We start from the raw sequence: 25,933 nt of genomic DNA, 5'->3' as shown, positions 1-25,933 counted from the left end.
TTCCCTGGGCAACCTGAGCCAGGGCCTCACCACCCTCACAGGGAGTGATTTCTTCATATATCTCACCTAAATTTAAGCCATTCCCCCTGGTCCTGTCACTCCAGTTCCTAATGCAAAATCCCTCTCCAGCTTCCCTGTAGCCCCTTCAGGTCCTGGAAGGTCCTGGAATGTGCTGTGAGGTCCCTCCCCAGCCTTCTCTTCCCCAGGCTGAGCAGCCTCAGCTCTCAGTCTGTATATTTTGGGTATATCAGGGTTTTTGCAGTGCAGTGCCAAGGGGCCTCGGGGAGGAGCAGCCCGTGTCCTGTGGCTGCATAAGCCTCTGATTGTTCCCTGTGCCATGGGCTTGGGAACCTCTTCTTTCTCTGCCATAATTAAATTTAAAAAGTTTGGAAAATACTAAGCAGGGCTGGAATGTTTGGCGTGGCCTTGCTGGAAATGTGTGTTGGTATATTTTCACACTCCTCCCACAGTTGTCTTTGTGGTTTATTGTTGTGTTTTTTTGTTGTTTGTGGGTTTTTTTGGGCACCGGCCAGGAGCTGGGACCACGCCAGGGATTTTTCTTTCACTGCATTCAGAGCTGTTTGTGCCACTCTTCAGTCTCTTAATTACCCAATCTTTGGTTCATTGTCCTAGAAAAGTTCAGTCCATTCAGCAGGATTCTGCTCCGTGCTGCTGCTGGTTCCGTCATGTGGGAAATAAGGAATTTGAATCAGCTCCCCAAATTGCACTTTTTGTCCTCAAAAAGCCAAGCTGGCAAGGAGAGGTGGAGGTGCATGGTCTGGCTGAGGAGATGGGGAACTTTGGGTGGCTTTGGCGGTGATGGGGACATTTGTGACACAGATTGCTGCCTGAAATTCCAGGGTAGCAGGTGCCAGCTCAGAGGCAGGGAAAGACAGAGCTTCCATGGGATGAGGCTTGTGACAGTGCATTAAAATGCTCCTAATGGAAGATTCTCATCTGCAGCCTGCTGGGGTCATGCTCTAAATTACTTGCAAAGGAACTGTAAAGACCCTGATGTAATTTATTGAGCAATAAAACCCATTAGAGGTAACATGAACCAGTAATTCTGAAATGGGAGTGCAGAAGAGGTCGTGCTTCATCAGTGAAATGTAGGTAAATCTCTTACAAAGAAAGAAAAAACCCAAAATGTGAATAGTGTCTAGTTTTTACTGGGAAAAAAATAGAAGAAAATGTGGTCTGTGAAGAGGAACAGGATATTTTGGTGCATTATGTAAATGCCTCATAAAATCCTCAGCAGGTGGAAGCAGTAATGGGCTTAATACACCTGTGGGAGGTGAGGCAGGCTTGGGATCCTTTTGTGCTGGAATCAGAGTCCTGAACCTTGGCAACTGGGGATGCACACACAGGTTTGTACAGCCCGTGGAGGAGCTCAGGTGGTTCATGAGCCTCTTTACAAGTCATCAGTGTAATGAGACACATTTTTCTGATTTTCCTGTTTTTCTTTCCAGGATTTTTGCTCTTTAAAGACTATTGCATGAATGAGATTGATGAAGCTGTCCCTCAGCTGAAGTTCTATGAGGAGGTAAGTGCTGGTGATGGAGCTTTGGGGCTGTGCAGGGAGTGGGGCTGAGGGAGGCTGTCCTGCTCCTGCTCCATCAGGGAATGCTGAGAGGGAAGGAGAGGGAGACTGAAGCAGTGTGGACTGGTGGAAGAGGATCTGGGATGAGGCTGCTGGTGTTGGGGTGACACTGAAACCCCTCATGTCTTTTCCCAGTAGTTTTTCACCTGTGGAAAAGGCAGCAAGGGGGATATTGTGGAGGGATGTGGGGTGGGAGCTGCTCAGATGTTTCAGGAGCTGCTGTGGCAGAGGGGACACAAGAGGTGGCTTCAGATGCCTGAGTTATGTCCCTTGTCAGGAGATACCCAGTGAAGGAGCTGACAGGCACTGTGCAGGGCACATCCCAAAGGATCAATCATTCCAAGGAATGCCCTGGCCCTCCCCGGCTTCTGCTGCTGCTGCTGCAGAGTTTGAGCTCCATGGCTCCATTCATTCATTCCCTGTTACATTTGTGGCGCTGAATAAAGCCCCAGTGAATCCTGTCCCAGGTGCTGATTTCAGGGCAGACATGCCCATGCCTGATGCTCAGGGTTCATTAGAGCTGGGACAGCTTCACTCATGAGCTGAGAATTTAACTTTTTTTCTTGCTATCAGCACAAACAGCTGGTATCAATTTGGAGATCCGTCCTCAGCAAGACTCCATTCCCCCACTCAGATCAGATACCTGCTGTCAATAAAGAATCTTTTTCTGTCATTTCCACCTCTTTATACACTGAAGATATCACTGTCACAAGTAATCCGAAAAGGCCTGTTGTACCAGATTATTTAGCAAGATATTTTTGGCTGCCTCTTTATCTCTGAAACAATTCAAAATTGTATTTTTAGGTTATTAGCAAAATGTTGCCTCAAAAGAATTTCAGTGCTTTGTCATGTACTTCTGGAAAAATCCCATTAAAGATATTTAAAGAGTGGTTCATTGTGTTTTCCTCTGTGACATACCGGATCCAGGAGCTTTTCCTTTTTTTATATATTTGATTTACTTGCTGCATTTATTACACATAGAATAATCTGAGTACATTGCTACATTAAAAATTGCTTGATGTAGAAGAGCTCTGTACTCCAGGGATTTCATATCACTGCAGCTGGAGTCACGATCAGGCATTTAACAGGATGAGTGATTCATCCCGATCGGTTTCAGAAGGAAAAGAAAAGAAATTAAAAAGAAAAAAGGGGGAAAAATAGGAAAAAAAAAAAAAGGAAAAAAAGAGCTTCTAAATATGTGAAAACAAATGCATTCTGACCCCAGTTTTTGAGGAGATCTTTTTCATCTCTGGGGGGGCTCTGCTGAAACCCCTGAACACTGACTGGGCAGTTGTGTCCTTTAACAACCAAACATTGAGGGATAGGAGGTTGTGCTCCAATAAGACAATCAGATATCCATCAGGCTTCCTCCTGCACTGCTAATTATTTTGTGTCATTGCATTAATTAAAAGTGTTTCTTGGGCAAAGACGTTTTGAGTCATTTTAATTATAAATTGGTATCAAGGGGGAAGCAGCACAGATGGCAGATCGGGGTGGGACTGGTGCCTTATCATGTCAGCAAACACGAGCAGTACAGCTAGAAAGATACTGACTTTAATTAATGTTCCACCTCCAGAGCTAGGTTGGTTCCAGTTTGTCTCTTGATAATTGGACTCGATGATCTTGGAGGTTTTTTCCCAACCTGAGCAATGCTGGGATTGTGTGGCACAGAGCAGATCCTCCCTGCCAGGGGTCTGGATCCCAGGGCTTCCCAGGCTGATGCTGGAAGATCCAGAAAGTCAGAGCTGAGTCTTTCCCCTTGCTTGGTTTTTTTACATTTTGTCACTTCTGGAAGAAATCTTTCCCTAAATGTGCTCCAAAGGACTCTTGGACTGGGTGAACTTTTTGTTCTGGAACTGGTTGTCAGGTTTTGCTCTGTAAATGAACTGTCTGGGATTGCTGTTGTTTCACCTGGAACACACTGCTCTCCTACAGCACACCTGAGGAAGCTTGATGTACTTTGTAAATTATATTTTAGCCATCTTTAGGGTTCAGATCCACAGTTTAGCTGAACTGTGTGAACATTTTGAAATGTGCTTTATATGCTTTCTTGGACACCTGCACCTGATGTGCTGTGATCAGGGAATTTTTGATTGGAAGAGTCCTCTCAAAAAGTCCCACTGTTCACCCAGCACTGCCAAGGCCACCACTGAGCATGTCCCCAAGTGCCACATCCCGTTAAATCCCTGCAGGAATGTGGACTCCACCAATGCCATGGGCTGGGAAATTCCAATATTAAAGGGAAATCCCAGCCGTAACTGTGCTGTCGCAGGTGATTTTTCATCAATAAAGAAAACAATAAAATAAAGCTTCAGCCCAAGGCTTGTTTTGACCCAAAGAGTGAGAAATCACAGGGAAATGTGTGGTGTGTGCTTGTGCTGCAGATCAAGGAGTACGAGAAGCTGGACTCGGAGGAGGAGCGGCTGTCGCGGAGCCGGCAGATCTACGACACCTACATCATGAAGGAGCTGCTCTCCTGTTCCCACGTGGGTACCCTGCCTTTCCCCCCTGCCTGGCAGGGACATCTGGATTTCCCTTTGAAATCCAGGATCTGAGTTTGGCCAAATTCACAATGTTGCTTTTTTTAATTTTATTTTTTTTTTAATTGAGGTGTGCTGGTGGCGTGCTGCAATTTTCATTAAACTTAGTGGCAGGCAAAGGAATATCAGGAGATTTTCCTGGTTTGTGTTTCTTTAGACTAAATGTCTGTTTCCAAAAGGATGAAATAAATGCAGGGTTTGTGTGTAGAGATGTGGCTAAAGTCACTGAAAAGACACATTTCCTGTAGCTGGGGTTTGGGCCCATTGATCTGTTCTTAACAGTTTCACGTGCTCTCATTTGAAAGAAGGATTTGCAGGGTGTTGTAACCTGGTGGTATCATGCTTTGGGTGGAGGGTTTAAGCTTTGCTTTTTTTTTTCTTCCCCCAAAATGCGTTATTTTATTAGTAAAAAGTTCATGTCTGCTTCTGGCTCTGGAGCTGTGCCTGTAAATGGGATTTTTCATGGATTTGTTAAAGGAGGATCATCACCCCCTTTGATTTTTACCTTCCTCCTCCTCATCTTCCCCTCTCCTGCCTTTCTGCTTCAGAATAATCCTGTTACTGGATCATTCTGCACATTTCACACAATATTCACTGTAATATACCTGTGGGAGGCCCTATTGATTCCCCCTGGGGTCGGTGTTTCTGTGTGGGGAAAAGAACAACAGTGCTCTGACCTGAAATGAAACTCCTGACAGTTCCAACTGTTTGAAATCTTCCTTTTTCTTTTCCAAAAGCCTTTCTCAAAACAAGCTGTAGATCATGTACAAACACATTTAGCCAAGAAACAAGTGCCAGCCAGCCTTTTCCAGGTGAGCTTTCACAGTCTGAACATTCAGCTTCTGTGACAGAAAGTGACTTTTTAGATACTCTTTAAAGAGACTGAATAAATGGGACACATTCTGTGCTGTAAGTGGGATTGAAATGCTTTTCCAAGTCAAAATGACGATTTACTCTTCTTACCTATAATATTTTCAAGCGTGTTTAGAAAAGTAAACTATACCTTGGTGTGTGAACAGAAGGGTTTTTATAGTTGTGTAATTTTGAGCCATTAAATGTTTTAGAGTAAATCACTTTCCATCAGGAAGATGCTCATCCTGTCAGGGTGAGCTGAGCTGCGACTGTGGAGAAATAGTCTTATCTATCATGGGGGTGTTTGCAAGTTTTAAGTGTCTTTTATCTGAATCTGATGTATTTTTATGTGCTGAAAAAATGTGGAGGTTGCCCTGCCTGATGTCTGTTGTGCTCCTGAGCTGATCTGGCTGTTGCCATGAGCTGGAAATTGGTGATTGTAGTGCTGGGGGATGTTTCAGCACTACCTGGGGGGAGGTTGGGCCCTGGCACACCCAGGGGAGGGATTTCCCTGGAAAAAGCCACCTGTGATTTCAAGGTGCTGATCTCTCAGCAAGGACAGAGAGGAGAGAAGCACCACAGGGATGAGGGAGCAGCTCTGGGAAGTTTGGATTCCACAGGGGTGACAATTTATTGGTTAAATACATTTGAAAGAAGAATTTTTTTGCCCCCACACCCCTTAAAATTTTCCAGCTGATAAAAATATTTTGTGTTTGACTTCAGGGGACCTGCTCAGATTCCAAAAGCCAAATAAAGTTAGAATGGTTTGTTGAGGCTTCTTTAGGACAATCCAGGAGCTGTGTGGGGCCGTCGAGAGTTCTGTGTATTGGTTAGGAATGAAAAAAGCAATTTATTGTCTGCTTAAACACTAATTGTGTTTCCTCACCCTTTTTAGCCATATATAGAAGAAATTTGTGATAGTCTCCGAGGAAAAATATTTCAGAAATTTATGGAAAGGTATGAACATGGAATATTACCTGAATTATCTGCCTGCTGTAGTGGGAAGCCAGGTCCTTTCAATACTGCTGTAAATAAGGCTAAAAATGTGTATTAATGCATGATTAACCAAATTAACCCAGCTTTGTGGGATATCCTGATCAGAGTCAGGATGTGTGAGTGGAACAGCTGGGAAGCTCAGGGATTTCTCAGGGCATGGAGAAGTTGGAGTTTGGGCTGAGAAAAAAGCAGAACTGGGGTTTTTGGGGATGTTCTGTGTAATAAAGGTGTAGTAAAGAATCGAAGGCACAAGTCTGGCTCAGCAGAGCAGCCCTTTCCTGCTCCTGTGTCTGGCTCTGCAAAGCTCAGCTGCCGCCCAGCAACACCCAAATCCATTTTCTAAACTCATTCTGTGGTAATTATAAAAATGCCTCCATAAAGCTGTTATTTCTTACTTTGAAAATAAATACTTAATTATTCATGTAGGAATAAGCAACTATTTTATTATTTTTTTTTTCCCAAAGCCTGTGGTATTGCTGATGTCTTCCCTATTTTAAGATAAAATGAGTTTAAAATGTTCCTTGGAGTATAAGGAGGTTCATTAACATAAATCGAGCTGCCTGTGTTTTTTGTATAATTATCTTTCTCTTGATGTAATTTAAATGTTTGTTAGTTCCAAACATAGTTGTTTAAAAATTGAAAACCATCTTTGAATGGTTGAAAACCATGCAAGAGAGCTGTGGGGACACACTGAGCACTTGCAGGGACAAGGTTATCTGCTCTCTTTCTCTCCCAAGGATGCAGAACATGGAGTGTGCTCTGCCTAGGAATTGTTTTTCTTGGTGGGGGTAAGATTACAGTTGGTGAAAGGAAGGCTGTCATTTATTAAATACCACCCCACGCCCTAGCTCAGACTAGATTTTAAATATCAGAGTCTTGACATTTCCTGTAATACTCTACACAATAGTCTCAGACAACTTTTAAACTTTTTTTTTTTTTTTCTTTTGCAGTGACAAGTTTACTAGGTTTTGTCAATGGAAAAATGTAGAGCTAAATATTCATGTAAGTACTCACAAGTATATTTATCTTGTCAGAGGCTGATACAGGAAAGAGAATGTTCAGTTTTGAATCCTGCTCTGCAAAGGCCTCATTAAGGAGGGTGGTGGATGTTACTGCTCTGCTATTCTTAGGCACAGGCCCTGATGATTCCTGTCTGGACGTCCCCTCTGCCTTCCTCAGCTAATAGAATTCGGATTTTTTAATGGCTGAAGGAGCTGGTGTGCCAGAATTGCTGCTCTTTACCAGTCCCAATCCCTTTCCTGTGATCCCAGCACCCTCTGAACCCCTTCCCTTGGCCTCAGCTTTTGTTCCTCTGCACTTCTGTGTGACAACTTGGGCTGCAAAAATAGCCCTGAGTGAGACTGGCAGATTTTGGGAGCAGCAGCCTCATTCCCCCTGGTGCTTCTTCACACTGTAGTGCTTCCAAGTACATGGAAATATCAACAATAAGGGGCTCCTTTTCCAACCCAGTAAATGCTGTTGAATTACAGTTGAGGATCTCAACACATTCCTGGGTCATTTAGATGTTTTCACAGTAAGTTTTTTTAATGCTGGAAAAATGAAGGTTTTGTTTTGTTGTTTCTCTTTCCATTTGCAGCTGACCATGAATGATTTTAGTGTACATAGAATAATAGGAAGAGGGGGATTTGGTGAAGTGTACGGCTGCAGAAAAGCAGACACTGGAAAAATGTGAGTATCACCCACTCTGTGGCAGAGGTGATTGTAAACTCTGGACTAGTGAGGAAATCCTTCCAATCATTGCTTAGGAAAGCACTGGGAAGCAGCATCACGTTGCTGTACAGTTCTTTGTGATGAAGTTTTACGCCCAGAATTCTGATTCCTGGCTCACTGCAGGCTCAGTTTGCTCTTGTATCCTGTTCCATGTCACACAGCTCCTGGGCACATGGAAATGTCCTGTCAAAAAACCAGTGGAAGATGCAGGTGTGTTAAAATCAGCTCTGTGCTCCAGCAATTCCCTGGATCAGAGGATTTTCCTGTGGAGCCCGTGGTGGCTGCTCAGGTGTCACCTGCTCCAGGTGGAGCTGGGGGTGCTGTAGGAAGCTGTCCCCAAATCTGGGCACTCAGGGCTGTGCCAGAGCCCATTCCCAGTGTGCTGCTCCCAGTTTGGGGAGCTGCTTCAGTGCCTGCCCCATGTGTGGTGAAAGCAGAGATCCCTGCTGCCGTTTGGAAGGGAATGTCCCACTGCTGGACTTGTGCTTCTCAGAGCTCTCTGTGGGAGCTCCAGGGTCAGCCCTGGGTGGTTTTTTTTATTCTTTTTGTGGTGTTACCATTCACACACCTCCCCTGATCAGCAGATTTCCATTCCTAGGCATCATTGTCCCATTGTGTTCTGATGAGAACATCTGGGCATGGATTTAACCATATTGAAATATTTATTTATTTATTTATTGGGAAATAACCATATTTTTCAATATTTTGAACATTTCTTTATTTGCACCCCAGCCTTTCATCTTGCTTTTCTCCTACAATTGCAGCCCACAGCCCATCCTTAAACATTTCCCTTCCAAGTGAGCAGGGCATGTGTGAGGTTCCCTCTGTCTGGCTCCTCTGGCACTTGATATCCTTGATAATAATAAACTTCTGACTCTCAACAAGTGGGAGACATCTTAATGTTGCTATTATTATATTCAGTATTTCTGCAGTGACTTCAAGTATTTATATTAATACTCTTACTAACAACACTGGCTTTATTCTTGCTTTGGGACTTTTTGTCCATGTACAGTTCATTCAGTTGTCCGTGTACAAAAATAAACATTTTATTTAGCTTGAGGCATGCTCAGCAGGCAGTTCTCAGAGTCCCAGCCCTCTCCGTGTCTGAGCAGGGCTCTGGCAGGAGGTGGATAAACGCTTGGGAAGTGAGAAGGACAGGAAAAGTGAAGCAAAGGACAGGTTTTATTAGCTATAAATAGAGCAAAGGGAAGCAAAATGTGTGAAAACCAACCTTCTTTTTCAGATTTGAAGCAAAACCTAAGATGAGGTTCAGCTTCTGGGTAGAGATTTGATTTAGTTCTTTCTTGATCCAAACCTGTGTGTCCATCCCTACCCCAGCTCCCATCCCCTCTAGGCTGCCTGTGCTGCACTTAGAGCCTGCAGACTTGATCTGGAACAGGTTCCCAGAGAAGCTGGGGCTGTCCCATCCCTGGAAGTGTCCAAGGCCAGGTTGGATGAGGCTTGGGGCAGCCTGGGACAGTGGAAGGTGTCCCTGCCCATGAATTTAAGGTCTCTTCCCACCCAAACCTGTGATGGCCTTGAACACCCCCAGTGCCTCTCTCTGGTCAGGGCAGGGTCAGGGGTTATTTTTACTCACCCTTCACAGACTCCTCAGCAGAAACACATTAAATATATTCCCAGTCTGGAAACTTAAAATTCACCCTCACTCCCCCACTCCCAGCACGTTGATGTCAGGAATGACGCGGCTGCTTTTGGGAACTGGAGCTCCCAAAAGCTGAGGCTCTGGGGCTGGGTGGGGATGGGCATTGAAGCACTGCTGGAATGTGATGATTTCCTAAAAATCCATGAGTGCCCATGCCTAGGAGTCTTCTGTGGAGGAGCACACATGTCCTTCTCACTGCTGTCTATTAATGAACTCACTCAACAGCTTGGAAAAATACCCAGCCTGGATCTTATCCTCCTGTGGTTGGTGGTTGTTAGGGTAACATCCTTTGTGAGCAAAATTTTATTAATTTGTGTGGCACAGATGGTGGAAGACTAAAAAAGCTGTCTTGTGAGTATCTGACTTTTTCTGAGTAGAAAGAAAATCAAGGGAAAAAAAAATGTATAAAACTCAGCGTGTGTTCAAGATATTGCTTTCCTGATAGAGTTGAAACTGTTGGAATTAAATGGTACCATAACAGAGTTTCTGTTATTTAATTCCTAAGGCAGATCCTTGCTTGCAGGTATGAGAAAATTAATATATCTTGTGTAATTCCTATCTCACTCTGGTGGTTTGGACATGGAATTATTTGTTAAAGCACATTTCTCTGTCAGGAGGCTTCTGCTGGAAACGTGTTAGTTCTGGGAGATTTTGGAGGTTTTGTGTTTAGCCTGAAATGATGCTTTTAGTCCTGGGTTTAAGTCTTTCAAGAGCTTCCTTACAGAATTCCTGAACTGGCCTGGCTGCCAGTGAATAGCCCTGACAGAGGAGATTCTTGGTGCTTTTTCTAGATGTTTTTTTTTTTTTTTCAGGTATGCAATGAAATGTTTAGATAAGAAGAGAATCAAGATGAAACAAGGAGAAACATTAGCCTTAAATGAAAGAATTATGCTGTCTCTTGTCAGTACAGGAGTAAGTATCACTATGTTATTCCTTCTTCCTTCCATATAATGTAAAAGCTGTTACATGTAATGCATATTCCATCAATTCCCTTGTGTGCCATGCAAAAATTAACCCCCACTGGAGCCTCCCCCTGATTCTTGCAATGTGTCTGAAATGAGAAGGGAAAACCAAACTTGCTTGATGGGTTTGGGTCCTACAGAATGAGCATCTTTGCTGCAGAGGCCCATTTCTGAGGTAACTCATCCTCCCACCCTCCTGATGTTTTAAATGTCCTTTTTAAAGTATTTTTGTTTGAAACTTTTCCAAAACACGATTCTGTCTTGTAAAAAAAGATTCCTTTTTTTTTAAATGTAGTTAGATAGTGCTTTGGTGGGATCTAAAGTGCTCCTGCAGACAAAACTCTGGTTCATCTTCCCTTTCCTGTTACTCTGATACCAAATTTTTCCCTTTTTTGTTTTCTGTGTGCTGTAGCTGAGTCAAGGTGTATTCCAAGCCATATGTTCTATTTATAAACTGAATTAAAATTAAATTAATTACAATCTAGAGTTGAAACCATCACTGGTGTGTGCAAAAAGCCATCACCTGCCTGGTGTTGGCTGCCCAGCCCTGTGGTGTGTTGGGCTCAGAGCAGTTCCAGGCAGGGTGGGAGGTGGCTCTGCCCTCCTTGCGGTGACACCGTGACACGGTGACACCGTGGTTGCCATGGCCACAGGTGATGCTGCAGGAAGGTGCACTTCCCTCAGCTTGTGGTGCATGAATGAAACACCGAGCGTGGGAGCACAGCCCCCGTGCCCACAGACACGGGAGGGCTGAGGATGAGGAGGAGCTGTGTGTGGCTTTGTGCAAGAGCTGTGCAGGGAGCACTCCCTGCGTGGCACAGAGCCAACAGTGGCCTTTGTTCTGACACACCAGGGCTGTGTCCCCAGAGATCAGGGGATCTTCTCTGTGGGACAGGCCTTGAAGATCCTAAATCCAGGCATTATCCCCACACTGCCGTGGCCAACACTACGGCAAGGAGAGCTTCCAGTTCCTAAAGGGGCTCCAGGAGAGCTGGAGAGGTGTCACCATGATATTTTTATGAAAATCCTTTGCTAGGATTTTTCTCCTGTTCTAGCTGAGAAGCCTCAGGAAGGAAATGTAAACAATAACTCTCTGATGGCTGTGGAGTGTGGTCTGGAGGTTGTTTACCAACAGGTGCATCTTTGATCCATGGAATTGTTTCTACTTAATGACCAACCATGGTCCAGCTGTGTCGAGGCTCTGAGAGTCACGAGCTTTTGTGATCGCTCCTTTCTATTCCTTTCCAGCCTTCTGATGCAACTTTCTCTCCATTCTTCTAGTATAGTTTTAGTATAGCATTTTTTATATAACATATATCATTATGTAATACATCAGCCTTCTGAAATATGGAGTCAAGATTCTCATCTCTTCCCACGTCCTGGGACCCCTCAAACACAGCCACAGAGAGGAGCCTGGGACAAGGGGAATGACTTCCCACTGCCAGAGGGCAGGGTTAGATGGGATATTAGGAATGATTTATTCCCTGGGAGGGTGGCAGGCTCTGGCTCAGGTTGCCCAGAGAAGCTGTGGCTGCCCCTGGATCCCTGGAAGTGTCCAAGGCCACGGTAGGGGGGGCTTGGAGCAACCTGGGACAGTGGAAGGTGTCCCTGCCTTGCAGGGGTGGGACTGGGTGAATTTGAAGGTCCCTTCCAACCCAAACCGTTCTGGGATCTGTGATTTATCCCTTTAAGCTTTTAATCAAGTTACCTGTTTCACCAGAGATAAGTTGTGGTTTGTCCACGAGTATCAGGATTCCTGAAAACCAGTGGGGAGTGGGTCTGTAGTAGATACAAGACAAGAAATCGAGGCAAATGAGTAATAATTGTCCCATTAACTTTAATTTGTGATTCTGTGGCTCCAGCACTGAATGTGAATTTGCATGTCTAGAGATTCCAAGAGAAAATAGTCAGGAGCTGCTGGTGGAGGCAGTTTTCTCCCAGGCCAACACACATTGAGGCTTTAAGCAGGAACAGCAGGAGGAGGAAACATTTGTTTCTTTTGTAAAGGATTATCAGCTCATTAGAGTGACATTTCTTTCAGATTCTCAGAAATCTGAAGGACTTTGAAGAGAGGTTTTGCACAAAGTGCTGCTCATTCGGGTCAGGTACACCTGGGCAGGAGAGGCTGGAGCACTTGGAATATGCAGGATGAGATGGGTTTGAAGGTGCTGGAATAAGAGAATTCCTTCAGTCCCTGAACAGAAGCTGGGAGCCTGCAGTGGCTCGTGGTGTGCTCAGAATGAGATGGTTTAGAAGGTGGTGGAATAAGAGAATTCCTTCAGTCCCTGAACAGAAGCTGGGAGCCTGCAGTGGCTCGTGGTGTGCCCAGGGACAGTTCTGCACTGCCCAGAGCAGAGTGGAACTGGGAAATCCATCACAGCACAATTAGTCATTTAACTGGGAATCCAGATGTCTCTGCAAAATGCATAATAGCAGCTGTGCAGATGACACAGCTGCTTGTGCAATCAGTTCTGTTAATCCACCCCAAGCTCTGGCATTGCCCAGCAGCCCTGGAGCAGGGAGCTCCATGCTGGAGTTGGTCATGGCTGTGTGGTGGGAGCAGCTTTCCATGGGTTTAGGAGAGAGCAGCAGTTTCCAGTGGGTTCAGGAGTACAACAAGCACCTCTGCAGAGCATCTGGAGCCTCTTGGATGGCCCTGGTGGCACCAAACGGGGCTCTGCAGGGCTCAGTCTCTGTTGGTGCCTCTGCTGTGTCACTGTGGTGTAACGGGGACAAACTGTCACTGAGCTTTGGGTTTCCTCTTCTGCAAGACACAGGCCCCATCTTCCCCTCCCACAGAGCCCTTCAGGCTGGAAAGGCATTGTGAAATCCTAGGAAGGTCACAGAGCAGGGAAAAGATTTTACTTTCTGTTAAAAAGAAAAATCCTTTTCATTTCTGCAGTAGCCAGTATTTGCCTGGTTTCTGTTGAAAACTGGAACATGGAAATCACCAAGGTGGTGATGGACCCTGTGAAACCAGCCAGTGCCAAAGTGCTTGTGGAAGGAATGATCATTCCATTAATCTTTTCCTGAGGGTAGGAGGGGATCATTCCATCTGTGTTGCAAGACTGGGGCTGTGCAGGGCTGTGCCTCCTCTCTGTTGTGGCTCCCAGTTTTTTTTTTCTTCCTAAAAAAAACCTCAGCAGTTCAGCTGCCTTACCCAGATCTTCCTGAGATGATTTTACTGATGGCTGCATCCAAGATTTCCTCCAAGGGATGATAAATATAATCCCAGAATATCCTCACTTGGAGGGCCCTGCCCAGGACCCCCCAGGAGATCAATAATCTGGTTTTTTGGAGCAGAACAGGTGCTTGGTTGGTTTTCACTGTTTCAAGCACTGACACATCTTAAGTTAAAGTGTGACCCAGCTGCTCTGTGCTCTGCACAGCTTTGTCCCCTGTTTGCTGTCACTTTGTGCCCCAAAGCCCAGTGCTTGGCTTTCAGGGAAGAGTCAAAACCAAAGGTTTCCTCCTAGAGCACTTTTAAATGTGCTAATATCTTTAAAATATCACATTTCTACTTTTTTTTAATGGTTGCTCTAATATTTTTTTTTCCTTCCACATGATTTATTGCCACAATTCTGACTTCAGCAGTTCTCTGGCTTCAGTCCAAGATTGTTTGGATGTAAGGAACTCTTTCCAAACTGGTCTTAATTCACACATTAATGTCATAATGTTGCTTATTTTCATCAGAGCAGAAAGTTGACTGCAATGAAGAATTGCTCTCCTGGGAAATTGCTTTTATTGCTTTATGTGTTCTTTAAAAAAAATAACTGTAGGGTGTTGGGTTTTTTTTATTTTCATGCTGTAGAATACTCTTTTGCTGGGGTTTTTGTGTCAGGAACATGCTGCAGTACAGTTTTTCTCTCTCTGTTAAGCAAGGAGAGGGTAGTGATGAAATTAGGAATGCTTGCACAAAAATGAGTTATGCATCACATTTACACTTCCAGATAACTTCTATTTTTAAAATCCATAAAAATATAAGCAAGCTATGTTCTGGTGTAGAAAAAACTTTTTATTTGTCTATGTGTGGTGTTTAAATTCTGCCACTAAATCCTTCTGGTAATTAGATTGCTCTGAAATTTTAGGAGCCCTGCTTGGGGACACTTCTGAATTACCCAGTCGATGCAGGAAATTAAGTTAATAATTCTGCTAAAGCTGCTGTTGTGAAGTTAAGTGGCAGCTACGATAGTCCTCAACACAGAGTTCATAACCAGAGGTGGTATCTTGTGTTAGACACCACATCAGGCTCCTCACTTTTAGGGCCATTTAGGAATTTGGCTTTTTTCCTGGATGCTGTGCAGGTGTTTCACACCCATCCCTCCCTTTTGGGGGGAGCAAAACACAAAAGTGCAGTTGGGTTGGAGAGGGGCAGGATGTACCCTGGTGTGGCATTCACATTTTCTGAAAAATCCCTTCACCCTGGATTTTTCTTCTGGGGAGCTGAAAAGCCTCAGAGAAAAATGAAAACAATAATTATCTCATTTGCTTCTCCTCTGTTTTGCTCATCAGGAATGTGTTTAGAGGTTGTTTACCCACAGGTGAAGGTTTCATTGGTTTCTGGTGTTAGTTGTTTTCACTCTTTGGCCAACTGAGGCCAAAGCTGTGTTGGGACTCTGGGAAGAGTCACGAGTTTTCCTTGTTATCTTTTTAGCCTTCTGTAAGTATCCTTTCTGCATTCTTTAATATAGTATAGTTTAGCATTTTTTAATATAATATACTATCACAAAATAATAAATTAGCCTTCTGAAAACATGAAGTCAGATTCATCATTCCTTCCTTCATCAGAACACCCTGCAAATACAATACCCTGGCTCTCTGGGGGTCCCTGAAATATAAATTATAGATGTAAAGGTGTATCAATAATATATATAAAGATATAAGAATATTTATAAAAAAGATATAAGAATATTTATAAATACAAATATTTATGAGATTTATAAATTTATAAATATTTAGAAATATAAAGAATAAATATATTGCAAGCTCATGGAAGGATGGAGGGGCTCTGAAGTGTCCCTGTCCCTCCCTTTCCTCTCTCCGTGCTGCCCAAGGCCGTTGTGTTTTGCTGTTTCTAAATTGGGAAGGGAGCGAGTTCCTGTCAGAGATTCCCAGAGCTTTCCCTGCTCCATCCTGGAGCTCCAGGACATTGTTGGAGTCACGTGAGGCTCTGCTTCCTGCAGGGTGTCCTGGGCTGCTCTGCCTTTGGGATCAGATGTGGGATGGGCAGCCCAGCCCAGCCTGGCCTGGAGCTCAGCCATTCCCAAAGGGATCACTGCAGACCCACCAAACAGCTCTGCTTTGGTACCACAAGGTGTCCCTGCCCATGGCAGGGCGTTGGGATGAGATAAACTTTAAAGTCCCTCCCGGGCCAAAGCATTCCATGGTTCCATCCCATATGGCTTTGGAGAAGTTGAGGAGGTGACAGCCACCCCCTGGTTGTCAGCCAAGGGCCTTCTGGCTTGTGTCAGCAATAGCGTGGCCAGCAGGACCAAAGCAGGTCCATTCTTCATGGAAGGGGTTCTCCAGCCCTGGCACAGCTGCCCAGGGCAGTGGTGGAGTCACCAGGAAGGATTTGACAGAAGTGTGGATGTGGTATTGTAAATGCAGGTCCACCCTCGAGGGGAGGGAATGATGCATCTGACTCCAGGCTCTCAGAAGGCTAATTTATTACTTTATGATATTATATTATATTATATTAAAGAATACTATACTGTACTAAAGAACACAGAAAAGATACTGAATGCTAAAAAGATAATAATGAAAACTCGTGACTCTCTCCAGAGCCCTGACACAGCCTGGCCCTGATTGGCCAAGGAGTCAAAACAACTCAAGCAGAATGCAATGGAACAATCACCTGTGGGTAAACAATCTCCAAACACACCCCATGTGAGCACAACACAGGAGAAGCAGATGAGATAAGAATTGTTTTCCTTTTCTCTGAGGCCTCTCGCTGCCTTTCGGCTTCCCAGGAGAAAAACCCTGGGCAAAGGAATTTTTTCAGAGAATGTGAATACCACAGATGTGGCACTTGGGGACATGGGTTACTGGTGGCCTTGGCTGAATCCCTCAGTCTCAGAGGGGTTTTCCAACCTCAGCAATTCCATAATTCTGAATTGGCCCTTGTATCCAGCACAGGCCTGGTGCAGAGGCAGGTCTGCCCGCTGCTGCCGTGGGGTTTTGAATGTGTGTCATGGAGGTGCCAGCACCCGAGCAGACCTTGGCAACAAAGATGTGTTTTTCCAGTGGAATTTTTTATGGCTGCTTGTCTTAAACATGAGGTGAATTGAGGTTCAGGTGCATCAGGAGATGAGGTGTAACCCATCCCTGCCCTGGCTACTCTGTTCTGACCTCCTTACCCTGCTCCCACAGCCCTTGTGTTGTGGGTTTTGCAGGATCTGGATGTTGCTGTAGCTGCTTCCTGAACATTGTCAGGCTCCAGAATCCCAACTCCTGCCTGGTGTGTTCACATTCCTTCAATCCTCTGTTGGAAATGCTGCTGGGGAGCCAAACACCTTCACTGTCACCTGGGCAGGGCCCTCACAGGGGCACAGGGGTTGCCAATGAAGCTGAATTTCAGGAGAGAACTTGGGAATACTGGCAGATAGCACAGGAAGAACATCAGATGTATTTTTAGCTTCCCTAAGTCACACTTTGCTTTTTGCCCAAGGTGAACCTCTTTGCTCTTCCCTTGCAGGACTGTCCTTTTATAGTCTGTATGACCTATGCCTTCCACACCCCTGACAAGCTCTGCTTCATTCTGGACCTCATGAATGGTAAGCAAGGCTTGTTCAGATGATGATGATGATGATGTTACAGGAATTTTGGCAGGAGGATTGCTGAGGTGGTTGGTCCCTCAGGCCTGGGCTGCTCTGTGAGCTGATTTATTCTGCTCTCCTCAAACCAGTGTGTGGTACAGCCTTTGCTTATGTGGAAATCCTCTGCTGGATTAGTCACTGAATGCAAATGTTTATGAAAGAAATGCATTTTAAAATGGAGTTTCAGACCGATCAAATCTCTGTATGAACTTTCTCAGCTATTTTGTCACCACACAGATTTGCAGAGGGTGGGGCTGTGTGATCTTCAGGTAATAAGAACCTACAAAAGCTGAGCTGTTCCCCCACAGTGTCACCCTGTCTGCCTGCAGGGTAAGACTTTACTGTTCACTTAATTACATCTCAATTCTCATTTCAGGAGGAGATTTGCACTACCACCTCTCCCAGCACGGAGTGTTTTCTGAAAAAGAGATGAGGTTTTATGCTACTGAAATCATCCTGGGCTTAGAGCACATGCACAATCGCTTCGTGGTGTACAGAGACCTGAAGGTAATGGTTGGTGGGTGCCTGCATCCCCACAGCCCCTCAGAAAACTTCCATGGATTACCCTTCCTGAAACCTTCCCTTGGCAGGATTATTTCTTTATCTGCCTGATTTTTCTACTGAGTTTTCAAAGTCCTTCTAATCTGTGCCATTATCCAGTTTAACCAGCCTGGGAGAGGCTTCCTGGGGGTCACAGTAAATCCTGTGAAGTGTTACTGATCTCCCTGCTGGGAATAATTTAGAGGATAAACTGTATTTCTGGGAGCCCTGAAAGAGGCCTTTGTGTGTGTAACGGGGGACAACAGCAGGAGAGGTGCTGGGGGGTTTCACTGACACTTGGGAAATCGAGGACAGGTCCCAGAGAAGAGTCCCTGGACCAAGTGACAGCACAAGGGGGTGAAAGTCTGCCCAGAGACTGAGAATAAAAGGTGTAAGAGCCACACACAGGCCCTGCTGTGAAGAAACCAAAAGCAACTTGAGGCCAGAATGGATTATTCCTTTATTACCTGCTTTGTGTTCAAACCTTGCCTGGTTCTTCCCTTCTGTTATTCAGTATTTCAGAACCTGGGGAGTTGATGGTAGTGCTCTGTGAGAACGTGGATTTTTATCCAGGAAATGCCTGGTATATTGATGTTAAATAAAAGAAGGCAATTACCAATTGCCAGGGAGTATTGATGTTTGAGTTGCTGTGCTGGGAGAGTTTGCAGTTGTCAGCTGGGGAATACCAAGCACTCACCTCCTTCTGTTGCTTTCCAGCCTGCAAATATCCTGCTGGATGAACATGGGCACGTGAGGATATCAGACCTTGGCCTGGCTTGTGACTTTTCCAAAAAGAAGCCACATGCCAGTGTGTAAGTATTATGTCTGGGAGCTCTGCTGCACATACAGGTAGTGCTCAATCCATCCTGAATTTGTCTTTATAACTTTGCCTGAAGGGGAGGAGTGACACTTGTGTGGCCCAGGCTTGCTGAGCTGGTGGCTCTAATGAGGCTTTTTGGGCTCCTCTCCCTGTTTTCCTGCACAGTTGTAGCAGCTGATGTGTAGGCATGGCTGGGAGATGACACATTATTTCACGATGATTCACTGCTCAGAGAAGAACCTGACTGAGTTAAAGTACCAGATTGCTTTAATTGTCCCAACCTGGTAATTAAATATTCCCAAACCGACTAAAAATCCTGGGTTTATTGTGTCTTCCTTTTTTCTGGATCTTCATGGAACTGGAGGCAAATTATGTTCCTTTCTGCCTCTCACCATCAGGATTTAACTGGGATCTGAATTCCTGGAGTTGGGTGTGGATTCACATCTTACCTGGCAGTTTCATTCTTAGCTCCTCAATTGCCCTGATTTAGTCTCAGAATTTATGCAAAAAGGGAAACTCCAGCCTGTCACACCTTAAGAGATTTGCAGTTCAGTAGCTTCTTGAAAAAAGTCCCCATGCTTTGAGTATGTCAAGGGTAAAAGCAATACCTGGTGGCTGCTTCTAGTGGTGCCCAGGGGTGACTTCAGGAGTGTCCTGTGCTCACACAGCTGACACATAAAACCCATTGGAAGCCAAATAAAATGGTTAAAATGAATTCTTTCCAAACTGGGCTGTCTTATTGAGAGAATACTGGTTTTTAATGATTTTTTTTCCCAGTGATGATGTTGGATGTAATGAATGCTTTGTGCTGTTGTGCTCTGCAGAGGAACCCACGGGTACATGGCCCCCGAGGTGCTGCAGAAGGGCACAGCCTACGACAGCAGTGCTGACTGGTTCTCCCTGGGCTGCATGCTCTTCAAGCTGCTGAGGGGGTGAGTGGGGCTCCTGCCTTGCCTTTGGGAGCCTGGGGGCCTCTGTGGGTGTCCCTTGGAATAGCAGGACAATCGTGTGTCACAGGTTGGCTGAAGTGATCCCTCAGTGCTGCCCCACGTGTGACAAAACCAGGCTTTTTCTTCCAAACCAAACCCAACCCAAGCGTCCTGTAGTAGCTGCAGCTGTGGGACATGAGGAAGGCACTTCTGTCTGCTCTTTGAAACGCTGCAGACAGCAGTTTGCTCCTCTCTGGCAGCGTTTTAAATGTGTTGCTCCTTGGAGTGCTCTGAGCAGCCCTGTTAAAACATGGGCTTTGTGTTGAGACCTGGTGTTGTGGAGAGGCTCTTGGCTGCTCTGGTCCCTTTTTGGGTGCTCCTCAGCCTTCCCTTCTGCAGGGCTTGGGCCAGGTACAAGGTGTGCATCCTTCCATTTGCTGAATCTGACCTGTTACCTTGTCAGCGTCCAAAGGTACGCGATAATTGCAGCTTTGTCAGCAATTACCTCCTCATTAAACTTAAAAACGATTAATGCCATGGGATTTATCTGAGCAGTCAGCAAGCACTGATGGGCAAGTGCTTGTTGAAAATGGCATCCTCACTGTTAATGGTAAACCAGAAGAAATCTGAGGCTTTTCACAGTGCTTCTCTGTAAAGATTGATCATTAGGTCATCCTGTGTCCTCACACATAATTAATTATAAGCTTTTATCTCCATGCAGACACTGTAGAAAGGAAGGTCAGTGGGTGACTTGTGAATTGAACTCTAGAACTGTATCAATTTAACATTGATTGTGCACAAAGCAGACTACTAAGGGTGCAAATAAAGAGAGAAGTGGTGTTTAAATTGCCAGTCTTTGGGCTGTGATTGTCCCTGGCAGAGATGTTCAGGGTGGTATCAGTGCTCAGCCAGAAGCCAGAGCATTATTCACAGTGAACTCTCATTCCTCATCTGCTCTGAAGCCAATTAAACACATCCCAAAACAAGGGCTGGGCACATGGTGCCATTTCTTGATATTTGGTAAATTTAGTCTGGCACAGAATCTGCCCATAAGTCGCCAGTGAATCATTTTCTTCCCTGATCTACTCAGAGCCTCCTTGTCAGAGTACATGAGGCTGTGTGGGAACCATTTACCTGTCACGCTGAAAAGAGAAAAATTGAAGTGCTGGTCCATCCATTGCATTCATCAACCAGAACATTTTGGAGAATAAAAGGAAAATAACTTGGGAGTAGCAGGTTTCCAGTTGAAACATGCTGGTACACTCTGCCATGTGGTAAGCCAGAATGCTCTAGAATAGCTAATTAATGGAATTGATAAGTGAGTAACATTTTGATTGTGGAAAACATCATCCCCTCAAGGTTTTAAAGAAAAGAAGCAGGGAATATATCCTAAATATAATCAAAATGTCTCTTACTACAATGCTGGTTCTTTCACGAAGGACTGTGTGATAAATCTCTAATGGGTCACAGTCTTCCATAGCTTAGAGGAAAATTCAAATTCAAGCCAGAATTATAAAGCAGGAAAGGGATGAAGCTGATAATTTACAAGATACCATCAGATATCTTCCCAGTGGCTGGTGCTGTGGGAGCTCTGATCTCTTATCTCTTTACTCCCCATGGTGGGGAATGGTGAGTTCAGTGGGTCACACTCACCTTCTCTATAGAAATCCTTGGATTTAAATCCCTGATGGCTGCTCAGGGTTTCCTTGTTAGCTGAAAACTGTTCAGGTTTTGGGGAGATAGATGTAATTGGTGAGGCATTTGAGGCACATGTCAAAGGCCAGATCACTGTTGAAGAATTACCCAGCTTTCTACTCACCTCCCTGTGGATCAGATTGCTCTGCAGGACAGGAGTGATGAGGGGGAAGGATGGGACTAACAGGATGCTCCACTCTTTCCTGGCGTTGCCACAGCTGAAATCCCCTGATATGCCGAGGCTTGACATTTATTTATTAGCATCCTTTTTCTTCTTTCCACAGGCACAGCCCTTTCAGGCAGCACAAAACCAAAGATAAGCACGAGATCGACCGGATGACGCTCACCGTGGTAAGGGCTGGCCTCAGTGACATCCCCATGTTCCCTGAGCTCCCGTTTCCCCTAAAACTGGAACTGCACCCCCTGCTCTCCCAGGGAGCTCCATCTGCACGTGGCAGAGCTGTTTCCAAACACCAGCAGAAACAAGAAAGCAGAGCACACCTCTTCCATCATGGAATATCTCTTTGTATTTCTCTCCACAGAACGTGGAGCTCCCGGATTCCTTTTCTCCCGAGCTGAAGTCCCTTCTGGAAGGGCTCCTGCAGAGGGATGTGAGCAAGAGGCTTGGATGCCAAGGAAGAAGGTAGGTGTTGTCTTCTCCTTGGACCTCTGCCTTGAAAAATTTCCACTTCTCTGTCAATGAGTGAATTCATTTCAAGTGAAAATCTGCTTCCTGTTGTGAGGATTTTAATTTTGGAAAGAGAACATTAAAAAGTGCTGCTGCATGGAATTACATTTCAGATTCCTTCGGTTTGGACATGTTTTTTTGGACAATTTCTGTCCTTAAAGCCTTTCCCTGAGTTCCCTGCAGTCATGCTTGCATTGGGTGGTGTTCCTGCTTCTCATCCCTCGGTTGTTTTTCTGGTTTTGCCTGATCTGTTTTGGCATGAAATCATATGACTTGACTCAGACATACTGATAGGGAAAATTTATTGCTTATATTGTATCTGTAATGATAGGAGCATATTACCAAAAAAAAAAAAAATCAAAAAAACAATCCCAAAACCACCAAGCAAAAGATTTGAGTATTGCTGATGCTGCTTGTGTCACTTCATTATTCTGAGGAAAAGAGCTTTTGTTTTGTTTCTTGACTACAAAACACTCCTTGCTCCTGCCGGGCTCACCTTGCTTGTAGCTGTTCATGAAATTGTTATCTCCTGCTTTAAAAGCCAGTGTGAGACTGAGAGGGAAAAGGAGAGGAGTAAACAACTGTTGAGAAACCACTGGGATGTGTGATAACAGGTAGATGGTCACACCTGAGCCTGGGGCTGCCTCCAGTTCCAGTGGGAAGATTCAGAGGGTTTTTGTTTTGGAGCCCTCTTTGATAATGACCTGAGATTGCTTTTCCCTGGGAGATAAGGAGAGTACTTGATTATTTTCCCATAAAATTTGTATAATGTGGAGTAATCTGGTTATTTACAGACAGTGTTTGGGATCTGACCCCGAGCAGTGTTGGGATCTGACCCAGAGCATTGTTTGGGATCTGACCCAGAGCAGTGTTTGGGATCTGACCCGGATCCATGTTTGGGATCTGACCCAGAGCAGTGTTGGGATCTGACCCAGAGCAGTGTTGGGATCTGACCCAGAGCATTTTTGGGATCTGACCCAGAGCATTTTTGGGATCTGACCCGGATCCATGTTTGGGATCTGACCCAGAGCATTTTTGGGATCTGACCCAGAGCAGTGTTGGGATCTGACCCGGATCCATGTTTGGGATCTGACCCGGATCCGTGTTTGGGATCTGACCCAGAGCAGTGTTGGGATCTGACCCAGATCCATGTTAGGGATCTGACAACAGAGCATTTTTGGGATCTGACAACAGAGGAACACTGTTTGCTGTTGGAAATGATGGAGTGCCATCAGGAGTTTTTGCCTGCCAGCCCTAGAGCACTGTTCCAAGTGTTCCCACCTGAAAATCTTCTCTCCTGTTGTTTACTGAGGATTTTTTTTGTTGTTTTTTTGCAAAAAAAAGAGTGTTTTCCCCGGTGTTCTCAAGTGATAGAAATGTGACCTTTGAGGGCTTTGTATTCCTTGAATACACTTGAAAAGCTCCTTCATCTGTTGACTTCAGTCACTTCTGTTTTGCAGCGCACAAGAAGTAAAGGAACATCCTTTCTTCAAAGGCATTGATTGGCAGCAAGTCTATTTACAGAAGGTAAAGGATAAAGACAGTAATTTAACTGACTTGGTACAGCAGTAAAAGGAAAATAAACCCAAATAAGTGCTGAACAGAAAACTTGAGGGTCACAGTGCCCAGCACGAGTGCTCACTCAAACAAAAACAGGGAGGGTTGTTGATGAATATTTGTTACTACAGATCTTCCTGGTTGTTAGGAGTAAATAATAATATTTCCAGGCTCAAATGACTGCATGTTTCCTTTCCTTTGCTGTCTCTAAACTGGGGAGTTTCATCCCCAGATTTTTGAAGGAGCTCGAATTAAAAGAAGTGCCAACAATTTTGCACTGAAGTTTCATTCCAAGGGGGGCATGCTGGCACAGTCAGGTGTAACCTGTGCAAAAATTACCAAGGTTGTGCATGACTGCAGAATGGAGTTAAATAATAGCCATTAATTTGTCTTTAATGATGCTGATTTCAATTTCTAGTACCCTCCCCCCCTGATTCCTCCCCGGGGAGAAGTCAATGCAGCAGATGCTTTTGATATTGGCTCCTTTGATGAAGAGGACACTAAAGGCATTAAGGTACCCAACTCTCAGTGCTGGAGGGTGGCACTGGGACTGCTGTGCTTGGCTTTCCATGTGTGTGTGGCATTCCTTTGCTTCAGGGCTCTGGATGTGCAAGGAATTCCTTCAGGCTGGGAGGATCAACCCATGCTTTTACCTTGGGCTGGTTCCCCTGTTTGTTGTTGCTTGCCAAGTCCTTAAGTTTTTAGGTTAACTGAAATCTACTTTCTTACCAAAAGTTTTATGTTGTGAAGGAAATGTTTCGAATGGTGGGGAAAGAATTGGGAGAGCCTCAGTTTTTCAGGAATACCTTATGGTTTGTGGGTTTAAAAGTTGGGATTTATTTCTGGTAGCTTGGAGAAATGGAGCTAAACTTTATTTTAATAGTTGAGTGGTCAGAGAGTGCTGGGGAAAACCCTTAAAAATTCTTAAAATGGAGCTAAACTTTAATAGTTAAGTGGTCAGAGAGTGCTGGGGAAAACTCCTAAAAATGACAAACTGAGTTAATAGTGGCAATGTCAGAAGTTAAAAGAGCACCAAAAGAAATTTTCAGGTTCTGATATTATCCAAAATTTAATGAAAATAATATAAATTATATAAAAAAGGAGAGAAGTTAGAGCTGCTGGCCCCTTTGGGACTCACATGAAGGAGGAGACCCTTCTGTGAATTCCTTCACTCTCTGAAGCTTCTCTGGGACTTTGGGGCAGCAGGGCTGGGGTCAGTGCCCTTCACTGTTTTCATCACCCATTTCTGCAGTAGAGCAGACCTCGTTCTTGTTCTTACAGAAGTGAGTCAGGAGGGAAACTAATTGTTCTGAACTTTATAAGGAAAAAGCCCCATTAAGTACTCACTGAGCCTAAAAGGGAGCTCGTCTGTCAGTGTCACCTGCTGTGGTGACAGAAATTGGCACAGAGGAGTGCAGAGAGCCCAGGATGTTCTTTATCCCAGAAAATTCCACATCTTCAGCATCAATGTTAGCCTGGCAGGATTCCAGTCTCCTGTAATTCTGCAATGCCAGGATTCAGAGGAACATTTTGCAAGGAAGAACCAGGGAGTCTTTTTATTTTTTGAGGGGCTCAGGGATTCTCAAGAACATGATTTAGTGAGAGCTCCTGTCATGGAATGTGAATCACCAGCAGGTCAGCGCTGTGTCATCTCCAGTTTGATCTCACAATCTCATAGCTCAGGCTGCCCAGGGGATAAATTTACCCTTGGGGGTGAGTCAGGGAGGGACAGCACAGCCCCCCTGGGTGTCACAGGCTTCCAGAGGGGACAGGAGGATTCCTGCCTGAGTCAGCTGCCAGCGAGGTGCCAGGAGCCCTCCCTGCCCTGGGCACCACCAAGTTTGCTCTGCTCCTTGGGGTTGTATTGATCCTGCAGAGTGTCCTGTGGCCCCCAGAAGAGCTGATGAGCTTTGGGTTATGAGGGGGGAGCCAGCAGGGGATGCCTGTGGCTGTTCCCCCTTCCTTGGGTGCCATGGGGAGATTTCTGGGTGTGTATTTTCCTGCATGGATCTCTGAAAAGGAGAATATCTATTCCAGGAGGGTCTAACCTGACTGCAGCAGGAGAATTAAGCTGCTCCTGCAGCTGTTGGTGCTGCATCCACACAGCTTTGAACTCCTCCAGGGATGGGCACTCCACCACTGCCCTGCTCAGTGCTGGGAAACCCTTTTGGTGAAGGAATTTTTTCCCTGATTTTCTTCAGTGCAATTCAATTTAAGTACTCAAAGGATTAGTGGAGAAAAGAATCCTTCCACCAGTAAAATTGAGATCTGCAGCACATGCTGGTGAATTCTGAGGGTTAATCATTAAGAATATAAAGCCAGGCTGTGGAAGCATGGAAGGCATTGCTGTAGAAAAGGTATCTTTGCACCTTTTCATGGAGTTTTTGGGCTGGGGAAGTTTTTCTGCAACAAAGTTAAGAATACTGCTGCTTACATTGGAGTAGTTATTTAAATGTCCAGAGAGCATTATGGGGCAGTGTTGAGTGAGGATTTTGGAGCTATCAAACCAAACAAGTTTTGAGCAGGTGGCCTGTTCTCTGCA

General features: G+C 44.9%; 1 protein-coding gene across 2 annotated transcripts in view; it reads left to right on the top strand.

The window, feature by feature from the left end:
- Positions 1 to 25,933, top strand: part of GRK3 (G protein-coupled receptor kinase 3) — a 61,750-nt gene that overhangs the window by 26,403 nt on the left and 9,414 nt on the right. For both annotated transcript variants that reach the window (XM_038151949.1, XM_038151950.1), the window contains exons 3-17: positions 1,470 to 1,543; positions 3,985 to 4,086; positions 4,878 to 4,952; positions 5,888 to 5,949; positions 6,939 to 6,990; positions 7,586 to 7,677; positions 10,195 to 10,294; positions 17,042 to 17,120; positions 17,539 to 17,669; positions 18,420 to 18,514; positions 19,347 to 19,454; positions 21,431 to 21,497; positions 21,689 to 21,789; positions 23,295 to 23,361; positions 23,810 to 23,905. In XM_038151949.1, coding sequence (XP_038007877.1) covers positions 1,470 to 1,543; positions 3,985 to 4,086; positions 4,878 to 4,952; positions 5,888 to 5,949; positions 6,939 to 6,990; positions 7,586 to 7,677; positions 10,195 to 10,294; positions 17,042 to 17,120; positions 17,539 to 17,669; positions 18,420 to 18,514; positions 19,347 to 19,454; positions 21,431 to 21,497; positions 21,689 to 21,789; positions 23,295 to 23,361; positions 23,810 to 23,905 — 1,301 coding nt within the window. The remainder of the gene's footprint in view (positions 1 to 1,469; positions 1,544 to 3,984; positions 4,087 to 4,877; positions 4,953 to 5,887; positions 5,950 to 6,938; positions 6,991 to 7,585; positions 7,678 to 10,194; positions 10,295 to 17,041; positions 17,121 to 17,538; positions 17,670 to 18,419; positions 18,515 to 19,346; positions 19,455 to 21,430; positions 21,498 to 21,688; positions 21,790 to 23,294; positions 23,362 to 23,809; positions 23,906 to 25,933) is intronic.

The sequence above is a fragment of the Motacilla alba genome, chromosome 15 (assembly GCF_015832195.1).
Source record: "Motacilla alba alba isolate MOTALB_02 chromosome 15, Motacilla_alba_V1.0_pri, whole genome shotgun sequence".
Lineage (NCBI taxonomy): Eukaryota > Metazoa > Chordata > Aves > Passeriformes > Motacillidae > Motacilla > Motacilla alba.
Note: the sequence above shows the minus strand (reverse complement) of the source record. Positions and strands in the feature narration are given on the sequence as shown.